Genomic DNA, 20,160 nt, shown 5'->3' with positions numbered 1-20,160 from the left:
TTGTAGATTGACTGTCCCAGTGACAACAGTGGTGTGATTGTGTGTAGAGTGACTGAGTCTTCTCTTAGTCAGTATATCGGCTATTTGTCACTGTCTGCTCCAGAGAGCTGATGTGTGTGTTGTTGTGAAAGAGCAGCATCTTCAGAGGAAGAACCAGTGTACCCATTTACATGTGCAGGGATGTGAAAACCTCTCAGGAGTGTGGCATAAGTAAACTAGATCTGCCATGGTTTACTATCTGATACAATAACCCAAACTACAGGTAAATAAGCAAACTAGAGCATAGTATAAGCCAGGGTTTATTGTCTGAAAAACAACACTACCCACATCAATGTTTTGGTATAGTGCATTATATCTGATCTGGTTTTATTTTCATTTTGATACAACTCCAGATGGTAGACTTCTGCCAGAAGGTCATGAGGAACTAGAGCTGAAAACCACACACAGAGATCTCCCTTCATGGATGAAGCTATGATGAATTATCTGCATTTATTAACTGCTAAGTGTGTTTAGGAATGTCACATGTTAATGACTGCACTGTTGCCTTAATTTGTCTGTACATTTAATAGGTATTATATTGCACTGATGAGCAATTTCAGAAAAATGTCTGTACATTTCCTTCATTAGATTTGTACTTGTGGTAGTCTAATGGTGTAGCACTGAGATTATTTGATGGTGTCAGGTTTTATTTTCACTGTGTGGGCCATTATGAGTACAGTATGTAATTCATTCAAACATACTGTAAATTATTGAGTTAAAAGAACTGTGGACATTTTTAAGCAGATATATCCACAAGAATAATACCTCATTTACATTAGAAATTGTTACTTTTCCGTTATCTGCAATAAAGTTATTCATATAAAATCAGCCATAATCGGGGAAAACAAATATGGTACAGTAAATAAAGTGGTGAAGTGTCTTGAATAAATATATTTGAGTGAACATATACCTCCTTTGATGGAGACATCCTGTTAACCAGTAATATGTCAATACATTGCCTTAGTTTAATATACAATGTTTAGGTTTCATTTTTATGATCTAAGTAATATTCATGTGTGAGTCCGAAGTATTTGTGTATACATGAGTATATTTATCCTATAATGTACTGCTTATAATATGAAAATCTTTTTGTAACCTTCACTATTTGTTCATGTCTTATTCAAAATGTTGGAATTGTATTTATTGTTTACTTCCTTGTTTCACAAATAAAGACCCAACTATGGCTAAGACTAATAAATCAACACGTGTCAAATTGTGCAAAATCTTAAATAATATTAATGACTGAAAAAAGAAAAGCCAAAGCTGGTTTAATCTACCATTTACAGTTAAAAATGTAAGTGAAGAACAAAAAATAGTAAACATCATTGTTTTCACTATAGCCAAAATCCTCAAACAAAATGTCCTGGTCCTCATGTGGTGTGGGCTTACCCTGAGGTCATCTTGGACAGTATCCAATTCCACTGGATACTGTCTGACCACTAGCCAGCAAGTGACAGCTCTTTCCTGTACAATCAATCTTTAAATATGATCAATGCTCATTAAATGCCTCATTCACGCCCCAGTGTGGTTAGTTGTATCATCTTCGCTCTCTCTTCTTTTCCAAATCTGGAACACAGAGAACCCACACATTAACACAATTGACAGTTTGTGGGAGTCAGTGGAAGTCAGTAACTTATCTAGACATAAACAGGTAAGTTAGAGAACAGCATATTGTATATTCAGTGATTAATGTGACAATAGAACTTACCTGAATGTAAGCCTCTGACAGTGTGATCATCTGGGGCAGGATATCTGTCACCTGCAGGTCCTGGAGCTCGTACCACTTTCCAGTGCCCTTCAGCGACAAAGACAGGCTCACATTAGCACCAATAACTGAACAGGATGAGTATTTTCTTTCACAATATCAAGAAATATTACACATCTAAAGCTTTGCAAATTTGCACCTGTAGAGTTCACCAGAAAAAAAATCCTAAAACACGCAGCTGTAACTTACATGATGCAGGACATGTATTCTGTATGCCCCCTCAGTGGGCTTCCCATCATGCACCACATTGGCCACCAGGTCATAGGTTGTGTTCTTCTCTGTGACCTGTGCTTCCTCTGTCAGATACTCACGAAGGTCTACGTTCCTGATCAAGGAGCAAATGCAAGTGGTCAGTCAAAAACACACACAGAATCATAAGGCTGAGCACAACGCAAAATTACAACTGAGTATATGGGGAAAGTATGCAACAGTCACTTACGTGATGGGGAAGTTGACAATGGTGGGGTTCTTCTCCACAAAGAAATTGTTCTTGGTAAATCTCTTGATGCAGAAGATGAGATAGGGGGGCAGCTTGAGCAACTGGAACCTCTTGAGGAAATTCTCTTTGTATGTTTTATACTCCTAAAAGCAAACAGGAGGGTTCAGAGGAAAGGTCAAAGAAGAGGTGATCAAATCTCTTTCAAACAGAAGCTGGAGTCTCACAGGCAAACATTCTAAAAAATCTTGTCTCGTCGACTCTGCTTTTGGAAGATTTTGCATTTGAATGGGAACACTAGCAGCGTTACTTTTGTATCTTACGCTAGCAAGCTTGTTGCTAGTCTGAAATCTTTTCAGAAACACATCTGTTTGTAAATCCACCCATGCTAAATATTTGATTGGCTTGATAAGTGGCAACTCATCACTAGCTTACATCTTGATCACCGTATTCCACCCCTACTTGTCATCTTCCCGAGGAGAATTTCCCCAGGCTTTCGGGAAAAAAATAATGTGAGAAACCTAGGCTTCCGAGGCTAGTTTCCATCTCACTTGATGGGCGAGGTGGCTGGCATGGAGATAGGAGTGCTGTTCATCTGAGCAAATTTAATTGAGTTTGAGGGCAGTACCTTCTCTGTGTTGCCATTGAACTTGGCCAGGATGTTGAAGAGGGGGACCTGTGGGATGATGAGCTGCTCCTTCTCATCCTTGTACAGCGGAGCTGTGGGGAGGTCAAGGGTCAAGAAGAGGAAGGTGGTGTCAGACATCTCCTCCTGGTACTCCTCCTTCAGAAGCAGAGCCACCTTCTCTTCTGGTGGCTGGAGAGGGAGAGAAAGGCATGTAACGTGGACAATTTAACAGTTCAAATATGTAATCATATTGAAGAGTCATGAATTCACAAATAAGGATTTAAACTGTGATACAATGTTGAAGTCTTTAACAAAGGGTTGACAATAATCAACTTACCAAATCTGGGTGAGGAAGCTTCTTGGAGAAGATACGCATGGAACCCTGGAACACTTTGGTAAGGCTTGCTATAATGGCAATAGGAGAGAGGGGGGAAAGAAGTGGGAAATATCTTTGTTAATCTCCCAGGTTGTACAATGAGGCAGAATACACTTCCCCAACATCATTCCCTCCACCTCCCACTGACACTCACAGGGTTTCTTCTTGGTTCCTCCCAGTGCGCCGTGCAGAGCATTCATGAACCATGACAGGAAGTCCACAGCATCCCCTGAAGGACAGACCAATCAGCAGCATAGCTTATTCACAACATAATGTGCAACACATACCAAAACATACATCTGACTGTACTAAAAATAAATTTGCTCTTGAGAATCGATGCTATGTGTCTCACTGAATGCGTTATAATAAAATCCTACCTTGCTTGGTGATCTGGAAGTTCTTCTTGCTGCACAGCACTACGGCCTGCAACATCTCGTGGGGCGACACATGGGCCTTGAAGTTCCGTGGGTTCCACAGCTTGCGCATCAGCTCACCGAATCGCTGCACCAGCAGGAACATGATGTCACCCGGCGGCCTACGGATGCCGCAGTAATTCTCCTCTTCCAAAAAGTAGTTCCGCAGTGGGGGCACATTGGACAGGGCCTGAAAGGATAAAAACAGTTCACCATAATCAACATGAATGATCATCACACAGGAAAATGTTTAGCAGCATGTGAATGGTGAGATGTCAGATTCACCAGTGGATACTCTTGTGTTGGATGACAGTCTTACCTGCAGCACCACATTAGCGTAGTCATTAGCCTTGATGTTGTTGAGCCCTACGATGCCAGGCAGATAGGTGGTGCCATCATAGGCTCGATACAGCTTTCCCTGCTTATCCAATCCAGAGATGTGCTGTCTGGTGAATGTGGGCTTCAGTACATACTAAAACACAAAGAAAAATACATTAACACCACTATATAACTTTAGACACATACCACTGGATGATTGTATAAACCACAACTGAACTGTTAAAAAGTTAGAATTCAGTTTAGCACCATTCAATCAGTGCCCGTTTGAATTGATGCATTTGACACATGTTCTTTCTGATTACAGAGTTAATGTGTGCACCACCCATCTCTGTAGACTCACCGTGATGTCTTCCAACGATGAGTCAATGATCTCATAGTTATCTGGTAGACAGTAGAACTTGAGGGTGTGCAGATTGAGGAACACATGGTGGGTGAACTGCACACTGTGAGTGTAGGCATGGGACTTCAGACCTCTACCTGGAATATACATTGCATTGGTTTCGGCCTAGATCAAAACATTTCTGAACACCTCTCAGGTAGAGGGGGAGGGGGGACAACGTTAATCTGAAGTATTGGATACTTTACCTTGGAAGTATTTCCCACAGATGAGACAGGCGTATACATTGATGTGGGAGAGGGAAATGGAGCATAGCTTCTCAAAATCGAAGTCCAGTACACTCCTGAAGACAAATGTGTGTGTTAGAGGTGATTTACACAAAGAGTACACGTTCAACAAATGCCTTATCTTGTGCATCTTCCATGTTAAGGCCAGTTGACTTTACCTATTGATTGTGTCGAGGTAGGGACAATGGCGACTTCTGCGGTCCTCGGACGAACGGCCAATTTTCACAGGTACTGTGTAAGACAAATAAGAATTTCAACAAATAATTAAGTGTAGCTAAATGTTAACTAACAATGACAACAATCGTATCTAGCTAGGTAACGTTAGCTAACACAGCTCGTTCTTTTTACAGGAAACCTCTGCTCTGGCGGCAAACAATAACGCACCTAGGAAAAACACGTTTGATGCTTAAATGGGGTCTTAGCTAGCTAACAATAATTAGCCAGCTAGAGCTACCTACCAACAATGTGATTTAGGCTAACTTAGCAGCTAACCTAGCTAGCTACACGTTTCGAAATAAACGGCAACGTTCGCTAGTTATTGTAGCGTGTGACTATCTAGAGTTCGCTTATACAAGTTTTAAAATATGTTGGCTAGCTACCTTCATCGTCTTCCAAGTCAATTTCTCTCTCCCGTTTTACAGATACCATAGCGTTAATCTTTGTTGTGTATGTAGAAAATGTATAGTTAACTAGCTAAAGCCACTGGTGAGTTTATTTCGCTAACTAGCAAGCTCGCCAAAACACACAAACTCCAGACTACAATATCAAAATGGCCAACCAGAGTGTACCCCGAGTTTTCACGTTTACTCTGGCAAAAACCGAACGGTTGAGATTGAATCATGTTGGCCGTTTTTATGTGGGCCTCTAACTTAACGCAGCTTTCACACATAGGTTATTATACATTTTTTAATAATTCATTAATGAGGATTCAAAATGTGAGAAAATTATCATTTTCGGGGTAGAAACGTGATATTAAAAATAGACTATGAACAGGCTCGTAACTCCGTGTGCAATTCTAGTTGGACAGCAGCCCACTTTAAAAGCTTGATTAACGTTAAGATGCAGCTTGTTGTGGTGTTGCGCATATAAAGAAATACTAAATCAATTATCAATCACGATGGAGATTTTGCGGGATGATGAAGAACAAGAGCTCAAATATAAACGCACGGGTCGTTTGGACATGAGCCACGGTTTCTTACACCACATTCGAAGGAACCAGATTGCCAGGTGAATCACTAAACTTTGTTAATCTGAGCTAACACGTGGAGTATATATTTTATCAATGTAATTCATTCTGAGAGCATGCAGATGTTCAATTTCGAGTGTTTTCTACATAATGTTGAAATTAATCGCTATTACGCCTAACCACTTCTACGCATGCGCACAACATATAACAGCGACCTTCCGCTCGTCAAAGGGATAGTGCAATACGGGTTCATTGGGACGTCCCTAACTATAACTAAAGACTGTATATTCTATTGACAATATATACATGCTACCGCTCTAACAATGAACATGCATATCCCAAAGATGGAAGGCAGGCGCGATCAGGTGGGACCATTCTGGCCAATGAGCGGTCAGATACGCGTGTGAACAACAGGCCGTAGAGATGGATAGAGGACTCATCTTTGTATCTGTGTCATTATATATCGAAGTTTATTTTTGTCGCATACAGAGATTTGCAGGTGCAGCATAATGCTTGTGTTCATAGCTCCAACAGTGCAGTAATAATGCCTAGCGATACAAACAATACACACAATCCAAAAAGTAAAAGAAAGAAATATCGGACTGAGTGATGTCAGTCTGATATATTGCTCATTCTGATATTAATTGATTGATTTTAAACTTTTTGGATTATGTGCGTATTGCTTGTCTATGACTTGGGTGGCAGGAGTCTTAGACAATTTTTAGAGCCTTCCTCAGACACCACCTGATATAGAAGTCCTGGATGACAGGGAGCTCGGCCCCAGTGATGTACTGGGCCGTACGCACAACACTCTCTCTGTATGTAGTGCCTTGCGGTCGGATGCCAAGCATTTGCCATACCAAGAAGTGACGCAGCCAGTCAAGATGCTCTCTAAATGTTTTGATAGATTCTTTGCACCGACTTGTTTGATTTCTTGCAGAGATGACTATGATAAGCAGGTGAAGCAGGCCAATGAGCATCAGAGGCCCAGGCACACCACTACCTCCCGACTCCCCCGACGACCAGACATCCAAGTGTACCATCCTCGACGTGGAAGTAAGAAAACACTGCTGATAGTATGAACTCTTCTGTCAACTTGATGGAAGGCTCTGGTAAGTGGTGATTTATGTATGTATATGTGTCTCCAGATGGATCTCAGCCAGGAGTGGGTGCAGAGACTGAGGAGTGGAATGAGAGTGGATCCAGTACAGAGCCAGAGACCCATGGAACTGAGCTCTTCTGGCTGGACTACCAGGCTGACTCTGGCCATGTCACCTCCTACATCGTACTCAAGGTCTGTCTATCAAATCAAGTTTATTGGTCACGTTCATACACTGTATGGTCAAAAGTATATGGACACCTGCTAGTCGAACATCTAATTCCAAAATCATGGGCATTGATATGGTGTTGGTCCTCCCTTTGCTGCTATAACAGCCCCCACTCTTCTGGGAAGGCTTTCTACTAGATGTTGGAAAATTGCTGGGGGACTGGTGTTGGGCGATTAGGTTGGTGTTCCAATTCATCACAAAATTCATCCCAAAGGTGTTCGATGGGGTTGAGTTCAGGGCTCTGTGCAGGCCAGGCAAGTTCTCAACAAACCATTTCTGTGTATGGGGGCATTGTCATGCTGAAAAAGGAAAGGGCCTTCCCCAAACTGTTATAAACGAAGTTGGAAGCACAGAATTGTTTAACGTCATTGTATGCTGTAGCATTAAGATGTCCCTTCACTGGAACTAAGGGGCCTGGCCCAAACCATGAAAAACAGTCCCTTTAACATTATTCCTGCTCCACCAAACTTTACAGTTAGCACTATGCATTTGTGTAGGTAGCGTTCTCCTGGTATCTGCCAAACCCAGATTCGTACGTCTGACTGCAAGATGGTGAAGCGTGATTCACTACTCCAGAGAACGCATTTCCAGAGTCCAATGGCGACGAGCTTTACAGCATTCCAGCTGATGCTTGGTATTGTGCGGCTACTCGGCCATGGAAATCCATTTCATGAAGCTCCCGATGAACAGTTCTTGTGCTGATGTTGCTTCCAGGGGAAGTTTAGAACTCGATAGTGAGTGTTGCAACTGAGGACAAAATATTTTTTTTATGAGCTTCAGCGGTCCTGTTCTGTGAGTTTGTGTGGCCTACCACTTCGTGTCTGAGACGTTGTTACTCCTAGACTTTTCCACTTCACAATAACAGCACTTACAGTTGACCAGGGCAGAAATTTGACGAACTGGCTTATTGGAAAAGTGGCATCCTATGAAGGTGCCACGTTGAATGTCACAGCTCTTCAGTATTTCTACTGCCAATGTTTGTCTGCTCGATTTTTATTTTATTTTTATACACCTGTCGGCAACGGGTGTGGTGGAAATAGCCGAATCCACTCATTTGAAGGGGTGTCCAAATTATTTTGCCCATATAGTGTAGTTTCAACACCTTCAGCAGAGTTTTCAACACTTTTTCAAGTGTCCTATATGTTTATACAATGGGTGGGTATAATCTTGAATGCGGTTTGGTTAAAACCGCATTCCAGCCAGTGTCTACTTCACAAGTTACCACGTACTAAATCTATGACGTTAAAATTCCTATTTACCATGTTCCATCTGACTGCGCAATCCACTGTCTCATCAACCCAGCTGACAATTTATAAACTTGATCTCCACTAGAAAAAACCATCTAGACATTCTCTCACATATCCTTTAGATGAACATTTTGTTTTCAACAGCGGACGGAGATTTGTATAAACCTTGCTGTCTCTCTCTGACATTTGCAACTATGTTTCAATATTGAAATTCAATCTCCAGCTGCCCCATAGTAATTAATGTGATGAGACAGGCAAGCAGCCTTTCTCAGCCAGTCTAAATCGTGTGTGAGATTTTAAAGGTACAACTAAATGACGTTAAGCTAGTTTGCAGTCTTTCCAGCATCAGTTTGAAGTGATTGTTAGCTGTGTTGTTGACTAGCTCCTCTGAACAACAGTGTCCTGACTTCATCTCGGGTCTAATATCCATGCCAATATATCCTCCAAACATTGGCTTCTCTGGCATTATCACTTAAATATTTTGTGTCCTTGTCATGACCCCTGTGCTCCATCTGTCTCTTAGGAGGATAAGCCAGAGAGGGTGGTGGAGCGCGTAGCGGAGGAGAATGTTCTGGACTCCACCATGAGGATGGCACTGCAGGCCCGGCTTCGAAAAGAAATGGATAAACGGCGGAACAAACGCTAAAGCAGGAGAATGGACTTGACAAACAGAGGTGAGGAGGACCAAGAAGCCTCTGTTTACCCTCTGGCCAACCTTCTCCCTGTATGTAAAGAATGCTAGTAGCAGAAGACTACTGTGGACCCTCATCCTAAGGGACTGTAAGCCAGGATCCAAGTGACTTCACACAGCCAAGCCGTCCCCTCTGTGTGGAATAGATCGACTTACAGAATGGTAGAAATGGATCTGACCTCATTGCTCCTCTATTGGACTGGCATTGGCTGTCAACCTGCTCCAAAGGACCTAGCTGATACAACCTGGACCCCCCTCTCTGAGCCACACCAGGCCTTAACTGTAACCCCCCCCCCACCCACCCACCCACCTTTGACCATTAGGCTGGAGAGCAAATCCTTTGGTCGTAGCTGTTTTGTTTTTATTGTTTGTTACAAATGTGCCATGGTCATGACTTCGCTCTATTCTAATTTATTTTTGATTGGCCTATATTTTCGGAGACTTTATTTTTGATAATGTACATTTATGAAGAGGTCCTTATTGTTTCAGTATTACATACTGTATATTAAATATAGTTATTTTTCAAAGGGGTTTATTGGCTATTTATTCACAAAAGGTGGTTGGTTGTATTGGTGTATACAGTTTTGGTAAAGGTGTTCAATATCGTATGCTAATCGATCTCCTTCTCTTACGCAATTCCAGGTCAATGTTTTAATTTACTTATGCATTCCATGACCGACTGTTCAAAGCATGCTTCCTACCGGTGTGGCAATTTCCGGTGGCGCATACTATAGATGAAAGTCAGTCTAGTTATCGACGATATAACATTACTACTACCTCTGTCGCAGTTTTTTTTTTACTAGGCGTCTTCAGGACTTGCCTCAAATATCATTTGAATGATTTACATCAAATTATTAAATCAGCCAACGAGACTCCAGCTAGCAAGAACGAAAATTAGTTCAAGGTGTCTATGTAGCTTCCTATATACACACACAACTATGAAGTTGAGTACCAGGTCAGTGACAGATATAGCTAGCTACAATCATGCTAGCTAGCTAATTTAACTGTAGCTAGCTAGTTACTTTGTAAAATTTGTAATGCTGACAGAATCTACCTGGGTGTATTTTTGTTAGATTTCTTAAATTATGCTTTCTAGCTATATTTCCTAGCTAAAAATAACAACAATATGTCTTTGTTAGATACACTGACGATTGGAGATCACCATGAGGAGTGCCTGTCACAGGTTCATGAGGAAGAGTGAAACCTCACAGCATGAGAGTAGGGAAAGATTATAGATGGCTACTAGCGACCTTGTTAAACATCTCCTGTGGGACATCTCCTGTGGGACACTGTCATCATGGTATGTTGGAGACAGTGTCAACATTTACTCTTATTAGGTCTTCATGATGGATCCCAATTTTGAATTGCACACTTAACAGATTATTTGGTAAAGATCTGTTGATGCAGTGTTTGGTAATTGTGTTACTGGGACACAATGTATTCCTGTATAGTTAAATGAGCCCCTAGTTAAGAAGACCAGACACTACTATGTTTATTATTTATAAGCCACATCATTCTTGTTTCTCACTTCAGTCTTTCATCACACTTATCTTCACAGATGGTGTTAAAGCACTCTACCAGTGATAGTGGTCCATAGCCACTGCTCCTGTGTTGCAGGAAGTTTTATGTGCAATCATCTGGTGGCCCTTCTTTACCAGACAGCGCACTACTCTCAACTAAACATTCCTGCTGCACCATCAGTTTACAGCTGCACAGACACAGAACAGTGTTGGCACAAGCCAAGAACACTTGTGAGTCCATATCCATAAAAAAAATGCACCTGAGAAATATTCAGCCAATTGTATTCCATCTTGCATTCTGGTTATTCTGTGTTTACTTGATTTCTTTCCCCTAAACCCATTGCCTAATTAAAGCCAATACAAGCTGCACACAAACGGATATTCACTATAACACAATTTATTGATGCATGTCATAGATAATTGGTTTATTTTTCTGCTAGCAAATAAACGCGTACATTTATGCTGGCTTGGCCCATGGTCTGACCAAAGGTCCGTGTTGATAGTTGACCAACAGGCATACCACTACAAATAATTGGTTGAAGCTGCCTGAGATGGTCAGGGGGATGACTGTGTCAAACAGCTTGTGTTCCTTTACTCTACAGATCATTCTTTCAACATGCACTCTCAGCCTGGCAATGGATTGGGTCTCCCTAACCTCATGCGCTGGCATCTGTGTGTGTCTTGACAGAAATCCTGGCCGGTAGATCTTGCACGGACCAATGTCGTCTACGAGAAAGCCCCTATCCACCATAATGGCCATGTCATGGGTGATTAAGGAAATAAAGCTCTACATCTACTGGGAAACTATGGGAGCTCACAATACCATTGCATTTTGATGAAACTGAACACAGGCACTGAACAATGTTCATTAGCACCTCCTTCGCAGTCAGGAATGCATCGACGACAGTTGGTTAGCTTGTAAGGTAATGATAAAAACCAATAGTGGAAATCGCTCTGGAAGTCAGCACCCCAGTAGGAAGTAAACTAGAATGTGGGAGGTGGTATAATGCATAGAGCCTATTACAACTGGGGTTGGAGGGTAGCTCACCAGGAACGGGGTTGACGAGTCCTGCTCTTGTGTATGTTAGGGCTGTGCGTTCTGTTCACTCCATATCTGATTCAGAGCGGTTGGGTTAAATGCTGAAGACTCATTTCAGTTGAAGGCATTCAGTTGCACAACTGACTAGGTATCCCCCTTTGCCTTCCCTATGTAATGTGAAAATAACTTCTCTCTAGGGGCAATATGTTTTGTCACTAGGGGGCAGCATATACCATTACTACTTAGACAAGGCGCTGAAATCGTCCAGCTTGAGGGCAAATATACAAAATTGATCCACAGAGCCCCTTACCAACTTGTATTTTCTGTCCATTCTACCTGCTGATGCTCTTACACCATTCTCACTGTTACAGTTTCTCTTTCAGCAAGGACAGGAGTGAGTGTTTCATCTAGGTGTACACTAATTCGGGTTTAATGCCCTCAAACTTTCAGACCCATCAAATAACTATTTTTATTTTGGAGCCTTTTGGTTACTCATTTTGGGAAAATTGACTGTAGCATGGACAGGTTGTCCAACCTTGTGTAACTAGAGTCAGTCATTGAGCCAGAGTGATAGGATCCTGCAGCCTTCACGACTACAGTTGTGGCACACAAACCTCCATCCATACCACAGGCCTACTGACACTAATGCAAGGTGTGGAAACTTTGTTAGAGATTAGATCTACAACTTAACAATTTTATTTTTTTCTCCCCCAGAGTACAACTTGTTCCCATGGGACTCCGCAATCACACCTAAAGACAAAACGAGGGGGATTGGACATAACATTGTAAAACTGCTGACTCCGACCTTTGGTGGGAGATTAATTCATTGTTTTCAGCAATGCATGAAAATATGCCAATTATCCCAGGACCACATGCCTTGCCAGCCTCTGTCACTGTTTCTACTCACGTCCAACCTCCCAATTCAAGCCCCATTCTCATGCCTCTAGCTGCGTTTACACAGGTATCCCAATTCTGATTCACCATTCACAACAGCTCTTTTTTTTAATCAAAGCTGCTCGGATTTGTCAAATTACCAATTAGGGGGAAAAATATCAGAATTGGGCAGCCTTACCAGAGATACTGGGCATTGCTCAGCTGAGCCAAGGCGACACAACAACCAGGGACTGGTTCAAAATAGGGGAGGGTTGTTAAGAACACCTTCCTAATATTGAGTTGCACAGCCTCAATTCGTCAGGTCATGGACTCCAAAAGATGTTGAAAGTGTTCTACAGGGATGTTGGCCCATGTTGTCTCCAATGATTCCCACAGTTGTGTCAAGTTGGCTGGATGTCCTTTGGGTGGTGGACCATTCTTGAGACACAAGGGAAAGCTGGAATGGCGCTGGAGAGGATGGCTGACGTTTTACGGGCTCCTTAACAATTGTGCTATTTTTGTGTTTTTTTTTGCCTTGTTTAGTAACTTATTTTGTACATGTTTCTGCCACCGTCTCTTATAATTGAAAATAGCTTCTGGATATCAGAACAGCGATTACTCGCCTCGAGCTGGGCGATGATGTTTTCTTTAACGAGTTGAACATGAAGGATTTTAATGCTGCTCCCAGACCAGGCCTAAATCCCCATAATTCGTGAGAAGACTCCGATGCAGGGTACGCAGATCCGGGTGCCTTGTGAGAATTCGTTGACGAGAGGGTAACCTGCCTCTACTGTCCGTCCTATTGGCCAACATGCAATCATTGGAGAATAAACTGGAAGACCTCTGTTCGAGACTCTCCTACCAACTGGACATTAACTGTAATATTTTATGTTTCACCGATTCTTGGCTGAATGATGACGTGGCTGAGTTTTCCGTGCTTCGGCAAGACAGAACAGCTACCTCCGGTAAGACGAGGAGTGGGGGTCTATGTATATTTGTAAAAAATTAGCTTTGCACAAAATCTAATATTAAAGAAGTATTGAGGTTTTGCTCGCCTGAGGTAGAGTACTTCATGATAAGCTGTAGACCACACTATTTACCAAGTGTTTTCCTCTATTTTTCGTAGCTGTTTATTTACCGCCACAAACTGATGCTGGCACTAAAGACTGCACTCTAGGAACTATATAAGGCCATAAGAAAAACGCTGATCCAGAGGCGGTGCTGCTAGTGGCCGGGAACATTAATGCACGATAACTTAAATCTGTTTTACCTCATTTCTACCGGCATGTCACATGTGCAACCAGAGGGAAATAACTCTAGACCACTTTTACTCCACACACAGATGTGTACAAAGCTCTCCCTCGCCCTCCATTTGTCAAATCTAACCATAATTCTATCCTCCTGATTCCTGCTTACATGCAAAAACTAAAGTAGTCAGATGAGGCAGATGCTAATCTACAAGACTATTTTGCTAGCACAGACCGGAATATGTTCCGGGATTCATCCGATGACATTAGAGTATACCACATCCAGTCACCGGCTTTATCAATAAGTGCATCGATGACGTCGTCCCCACAGTGACTGTATATACATACCAGAAGCCATGGATTACAGGCAACATCCGCACTGAGCTAAAGGGTAGAGCTGCTACTTCAAGGAGTGGCACACTAACCCGGATGCTTACAAGAAATCCTGCTATGCCCTCTGACGAACCATCAAACAGGCAAAGCGTCAATACAGTACTAAGATTGAATCGTACTACACCGACTCTGACGCTCGTTGGATGTGGCAAGGATTGCGAACTATTACAGACTACAAAGGGAAGCCAAGCTGCTCAGTGACAAGCGCGTACCAGATGAGCTAAATTACTTCTATGCACGATTTGAGGCAAGCAACAAGAAAGCATACATGAGAGCACCAGCTGTTCTGGATGAATGTGTGATCAGGCTCTCCGTAGCTGAGTCTAATACCTACATGTTTCAAGCCGACCATAGTCCCTGTGCCCAAGAACGGCAAGGTTACCTGCCTAAATGACTACCGACTCGTAACACTCACGTCTGTAGCCATGAAGTGCTTTGAAAGGCTGGTGATGGCTCACATCAACACCATCTCAGAAACCCTAGCCCCACTTCAATCTGCTTTACCGCCCCAACAGATTCACAGATTGCGCAATCTTTATTGCACTGCCCTTTCTCACCTGTACAAAAGGAACACCATATGAGAATGCTATTCATTGACTACAGCTCAGTGTTCAACACCACAGTGCCCTCAAAGCTCAGCACTAAGCGTATGACCCTGGGACTAAACACCTGCAACTGGATCCTGGACTTCCTGATGGGCTGCCCCTAGGTGGTAAGGGTAGGCAACAACACATCTGCCACGCTTATCCTCAATACAGGGCCCCTTGGATGCGTGCTTAGTCCCCTCCTGTACTCCCTGTTCACCCACGACTGCGTGGCCAAGCACGACTCCAACACCATTAAGTTTGCAACCGACACAATGGTGGTAGGCCTGATCACTGACAACAATGAGACAGCCTATAGAGAGGATGTCAGAGACCTGGCATTGTGGACTATATAACAGTGCATTTTTATCTCTGTCCTATGGCAAAATGTTTAAAATCGAAGGATATTTGCTTTAAAACTGCAAAATGTTCACTGACGCATGACAAAATGTGTAGCATGGCATTATGAAACTGCACAATTTCCCTCTGCCCCAATGGCAAAATGTGTTGAAATGCAGGAAGTTAGCTGCCCCCCAAAACAATGTTTTCCTAAATAACAAAAATGTTTAGATTGGGAGGCTTCCACTTATCCTTATGCTGTGTTTTTCAAAATACACCTCCATATACACCTCGAGAGGCACAAGTCATGTCAAACTGTAGAAATGCAGAAATTGTATCCCCCCAATATCTACACCACAATTTCGCCACAGTGCAGACTCTGTGCGTACTTTTAATGCTTGGGTGTAAATGGCAAAAGTGTTCCATTCATTTGTCACCATGAATTGTTTTAGTTTGTTTGCCTGCACAGGGTTTCCTGATTTGGACTGAATTAATTAACCACCTCTTTGTTGCAAGTCTGATTTAGAAAGCAGAGCAGACATCTGAACATGGTGCAATAACTGAGGATTATGTGACTCCCATTCCTTCCTCATCTTTGACTGGTTTTGTAAGTCATCGTTGTTCAATTAGCATATTACAAAACTGTGAAAAGCAGTTCAACCAATGTCAGAAATTCAGGTGTTATATAAAAGGTTCACATGTTAATACAAGACTCCATGACTGGTTAGACAATACTCCTCCAGCAATGACCGGATTGTATAAATAAAACAATAGTGTAACTCCATTATTTAAAAATACTGGATGAGATCAGAGATTGCAAAGATATCAAAAGTTTCTCTTAGAAATTACATTCAAATATGTTGTAAAAATGAATTATGGTTTGATTGTTCACATACAGTAAGTAACTGCATTGCATTATCAATTGCAATTTTTGTAGCTGAAAAAGTTGCCCTGGGAGCACAAACCTATGGGCTTTAAATGGTAGTGGAGACAGATTTAAATGAGTGTCATCCAGACAGACTTGTAGGCTTACTCCTCGGTCACCATGCAGGAGGAGATGGATTATCAGACAACAATCATACAGTGTATTCAAACCCCTTCACTTTTTCCACATTCTGTTATGTTACAGCCTTATTCTAAAATTGTTTAAATTGAGAAGGAAAAAATCAATCTACAAACAATACCCCATAATAAAAAATCAAAGACAGGTTTTTAGAATTTGAAATAGCACATTTACATAAGTATTCAGAGGCTTTACTCAGTACTTTGAAGCACCTTTGGCAGTGATTACAGCCTCGAACGCTACAAGTTGGCACACCTGTATTTGGGGAGCTTCTCCCATTCTTTGCAGATCCTCTCAAGCTCTGTCAAGTTGGGTGGGGAGTGTCACTGCACAACTATTTTCAGGTCTCTCCAGAGATGTTAGATGTCGGGTTTAAGTCCAGGCTCTAGCTGGGTCACTCAAGGACGTTCAGAGACTTGTCCGGAAGCCACTCCTGCGTTGTCTTGGCTGTGTGCTTAGGGTTGTTGTTCTGTTGGTTAGAAGGTGAACCTTCGCCCTGGTCTTAGGTCCTGAGCAGATTTCCCTCAAGGATCTCTCTGTACCCTGCTCCTTTCATCTTTCCCTCGATCCTGACTAGTCTCCCAGTTCCTGCCGCTGAAAAACATCCCCACAGCATGATACTGCTGCCACCATGCTTCACCGTAAGGATGGTGCCAGGTTTCCTCCAGGTGTGACACTTGGCATTCAAGCCAAAGAGTTCAATCTTGGTTTCATCCGACCAGAGAATGTTGTTTCTCATGATCTGGGAGTTCTTTAGGTGCCTTTTGGTTAACTCCAAGAGGGCTGTCATGTGCCTTTTACTGAGGAGTGCCTTTCGTCTGGCCACTCTACCATACAGGCCTGATCTGCTTTTTATCCAAGATGGCGTAGCAGTAGGTCGTCCTGTCGTATCGTGTCCCCTGTATATATCATCTCTTTTTCGTTTTACATATTTTTCTTTGCATATCTTTAAAAACATTTTGCTAAACCTAAGCTTCCAAATATTCTCCTGCAACCCGCCTCACCCAATGTAGCTACTTTTTCCTAAAGTATTTATATTTACTTCGGAACCGGAACCCCTCAACTGAAGCTAGCCAGCTAACCACCAGCTATGCTAGCGGTCTTCAGCTAACCGGTCATCAGCTAACCTTTAGCTCGGAAAGCTCTCGCCAGTTCGAACAACGCGACGCTAACCAGAGCATAACGGACCTATTTATTTTTTATCCCCGGATTCCCACCGCAAACGGAACATTTTTCAGCTGGATCTTCACAACTAGCTATCGAGCTAAACCGCAACCCACGACCGGTCTATCGATGTCACCGCATGAAGAGGAATAAACAGACTAACCCAATAGCGACGTCCCCCAAAGGCTAACTCTCTAGCCCTTGCTATCCTTGCTTGCTAATTCGGCCTGCTAACTGCTAGCTTGTTTAGCCCGGGTCCGCTAACTGCTAGCTTGTTTAGCCCGGGTCCGCTAACTGCTACCTTGTTTACCCCGGCCTGCTAACTGTTAGCTTGTTAGCACAGGCCTGCTAACCGTCTGCATCGCCGCGTCCCAAACACTCAGTGGCCCATATGTACTTTCTATCTCTTCCCGATTCTTTTTAAATTTGTTTCTACCTTCCGGAAACCTGCCTCACCCAATGTGATACAGAATCGCTATTATTTTTAATTTTTAGAGCACACTCAAGAAACTCCAGAAGCTAACCAGCTAACTAGCTACAAGCTATTTAGTCATTGTTAGTTTTTTAACCTGGATAACTCCATTCTGCCTGTTTGTTTTATCTGTCGGCCCCGTTGCCTAGTCAACGCCATTTTACCTGCTGTTGTTGTGCTAGCTGATTAGCTGTTGTCTCACCTACTGTTTTAGCTAGCTTTCCCAATTCAACACCTGTGATTACTGTATGCCTCGCTGTATGTCTCTCTCAAATGTCAATATGCATTGTATACTGTTGCTCAGGTTAGTTATCATTGTTTTAGTTCACAATGGAGCCCCTAGTCCCACTCCTCATACCCCTGATACCTCCTTTGTCCCACCTCCCACACATGCGGTGACCTCACCCATTACAACCAGCATGTCCAGAGATACAACCTCTCTCATCATCACCCAGTGCCTGGGCTTACCTCCGTTGTACCTGCACCCCACCATACCCCTGTCTGCGCATTATGCCCCGAATATATTCTACCATGCCCAGAAACCTGCTCCTCTTATTCTCTGTCCCCAACGCTCTAGGCGACCAGCTTTGATAGCCTTTAGCCGCACCCTCATACGACTCCTTCTCTGTTCCGCGGGTGATGTGGAGGTAAACCCAGTCCCTGCATGTCCCTAGGCACCCTCATTTGTTGACTTCTGTGATTGAAAAAGCCTTGGTTTCATGCATGTCAACATCAGAAGCCTCCTCCCTAAGTTTGTTTTACTCACTGCTTTAGCATACTCTGCTAACCCTGATGTCCTTGCCGTGTCTGAATCCTGGCTCAGGAAGGCCACCAAAAATTCAGAGATTTCCATACCCAACTATAACATCTTCCGTCGAGATAGAACTGCCAAAGGGGGACGAGTTGCAGTCTACTGCAGAGATGGCCTGCAAAGTAATGTCATACTTTCCAGGTCCATACCCAAACAGTTTGAACTACTAATTTTGAAAATTACTCTCTCCAGAAATAAGTCCCTCACTGTTGCCGCCTGCTACCGACCCCCCTCAGCTCCCAGCTGTGCCCTGGACACCATTTGTGAATTGATTGCCCCCCATCTAGCTTCAGAGTTTGTTCTGTTAGGTGACCTAAACTGGGATATGCTTAACACCCCGGCAGTCCTACAATCTAAGCTAGATGCCCACAATCTCACACAAATCATCAAGGAACCCACCAGGTACAACCCTAAATCTGTAAACAAGGGCACCCTCATAGACGTCATCCTGACCAACTGGCCCTCCAAATACACCTCCGCTGTCTTCAACCAGGATCTCAGCGATCACTGCCTCATTGCCTGTATCCGCTACGGAGCCGCAGTCAAACGACCACCCCTCATCACTGTCAAACGCTCCCTAAAACACTTCTGTGAGCAGGCCTTTCTAATCGCCCTGGCCCGGGTATCCTGGAAGGACATTGACCTCATCCCGTCAGTTGAGGATGCCTGGTCATTCTTTAAAAGTAACTTCCTCACCATTTTAGATAAGCATGCTCCGTTAAAAAAATGCAGAACTAAGAACAGATACGGTATGGTTCACTCCAGACCTGACTGCCCTCGACCAACACAAAAACATCCTGTGGCGGACTGCAATAGCATCGAATAGTCCCCGCGATATGCAACTGTTCAGGGAAGTCAGGAACCAATACACGCAGTCAGGAAAGCTAAGGCCAGCTTCTTCAGGCAGAAGTTTGCATCCTGTAGCTCCAACTCCAAAAAGTTCTGGGACACTGAAGTCCATGGAGAACAAGAGCACCTCCTCCCAGCTGCCCACTGCACTGAGGCTAGGTAACACTGTCACCACCGATAAATCCATGATTATCGAAAACTTCAACAAGCATTTCTCAACGGCTGGCCATGCCTTCCGCCTGGCTGCTCCTACCTCGGCCAACAGCTCCGCCCCCCCGCAGCTCCTCGCCCAAGCCTCTCCAGGTTCTCCTTTACCCAAATCCAGATAGCAGATGTTCTGAAAGAGCTGCAAAACCTGGACCTGTATAAATCAGCTGGGCTTGACAATCTGGACCCTCTATTTCTGAAACTATCCGCCGCCATTGTTGCAACCCCTATCACCATTCTGTTCAACGTCTCTTTCATATCGTCTGAGATCCCCAAGGATTGGAAAGCTGCCGCAGTCATCCCCCTCTTCAAAGGGGGGGAGACCCTGGACCCAAACTGTTACAGATCCATCCTGCCCTGCCTATCTAAGGTCTTCGAAAGCCAAGTCAACAAACAGGTCACTGACCATCTCGAATCCCACCGTACCTTCTCCGCTGTGCAATCTGGTTTCCGAGCCGGTCACGGGTGCACCTCAGCCACACTCAAGGTACTAAACGATATCATAACCGCCATCGATAAAAGACAGT

General features: G+C 43.3%; 2 protein-coding genes across 2 annotated transcripts; one reads left to right on the top strand and one right to left on the bottom strand.

The window, feature by feature from the left end:
- Positions 1-283: 283 nt before the first annotated feature.
- On the bottom strand, positions 284-5,471 carry LOC118358379 (U4/U6.U5 tri-snRNP-associated protein 2-like). The gene is made up of 13 exons (XM_035736145.2): positions 5,220-5,471; positions 4,779-4,851; positions 4,582-4,676; positions 4,337-4,473; positions 3,977-4,129; positions 3,622-3,847; positions 3,399-3,473; positions 3,206-3,273; positions 2,869-3,057; positions 2,244-2,386; positions 1,994-2,129; positions 1,748-1,834; positions 284-1,605 (listed from the first exon to the last, which is right to left on the bottom strand). Exons 1-13 carry the CDS (start codon positions 5,266-5,268, stop codon positions 1,552-1,554), a joined length of 1,485 nt encoding a protein of 494 aa, XP_035592038.1. The 5' UTR covers positions 5,269-5,471; the 3' UTR covers positions 284-1,551.
- Positions 5,472-5,635: 164 nt separating this feature from the next.
- Positions 5,636-9,599, top strand: LOC118358380 (UPF0561 protein C2orf68 homolog). Its single transcript, XM_035736146.2, has 4 exons — positions 5,636-5,847; positions 6,747-6,862; positions 6,955-7,100; positions 8,905-9,599. The coding sequence occupies exons 1-4, from the start codon at positions 5,738-5,740 to the stop codon at positions 9,025-9,027; spliced, it is 495 nt and encodes a 164-aa protein (XP_035592039.1). The 5' UTR covers positions 5,636-5,737; the 3' UTR covers positions 9,028-9,599.
- Positions 9,600-20,160: the final 10,561 nt, after the last annotated feature.

The sequence above is a fragment of the Oncorhynchus keta genome, chromosome 25, assembly GCF_023373465.1.
Source record: "Oncorhynchus keta strain PuntledgeMale-10-30-2019 chromosome 25, Oket_V2, whole genome shotgun sequence".
NCBI lineage: Eukaryota > Metazoa > Chordata > Actinopteri > Salmoniformes > Salmonidae > Oncorhynchus > Oncorhynchus keta.
Note: the sequence above shows the minus strand (reverse complement) of the source record. Positions and strands in the feature narration are given on the sequence as shown.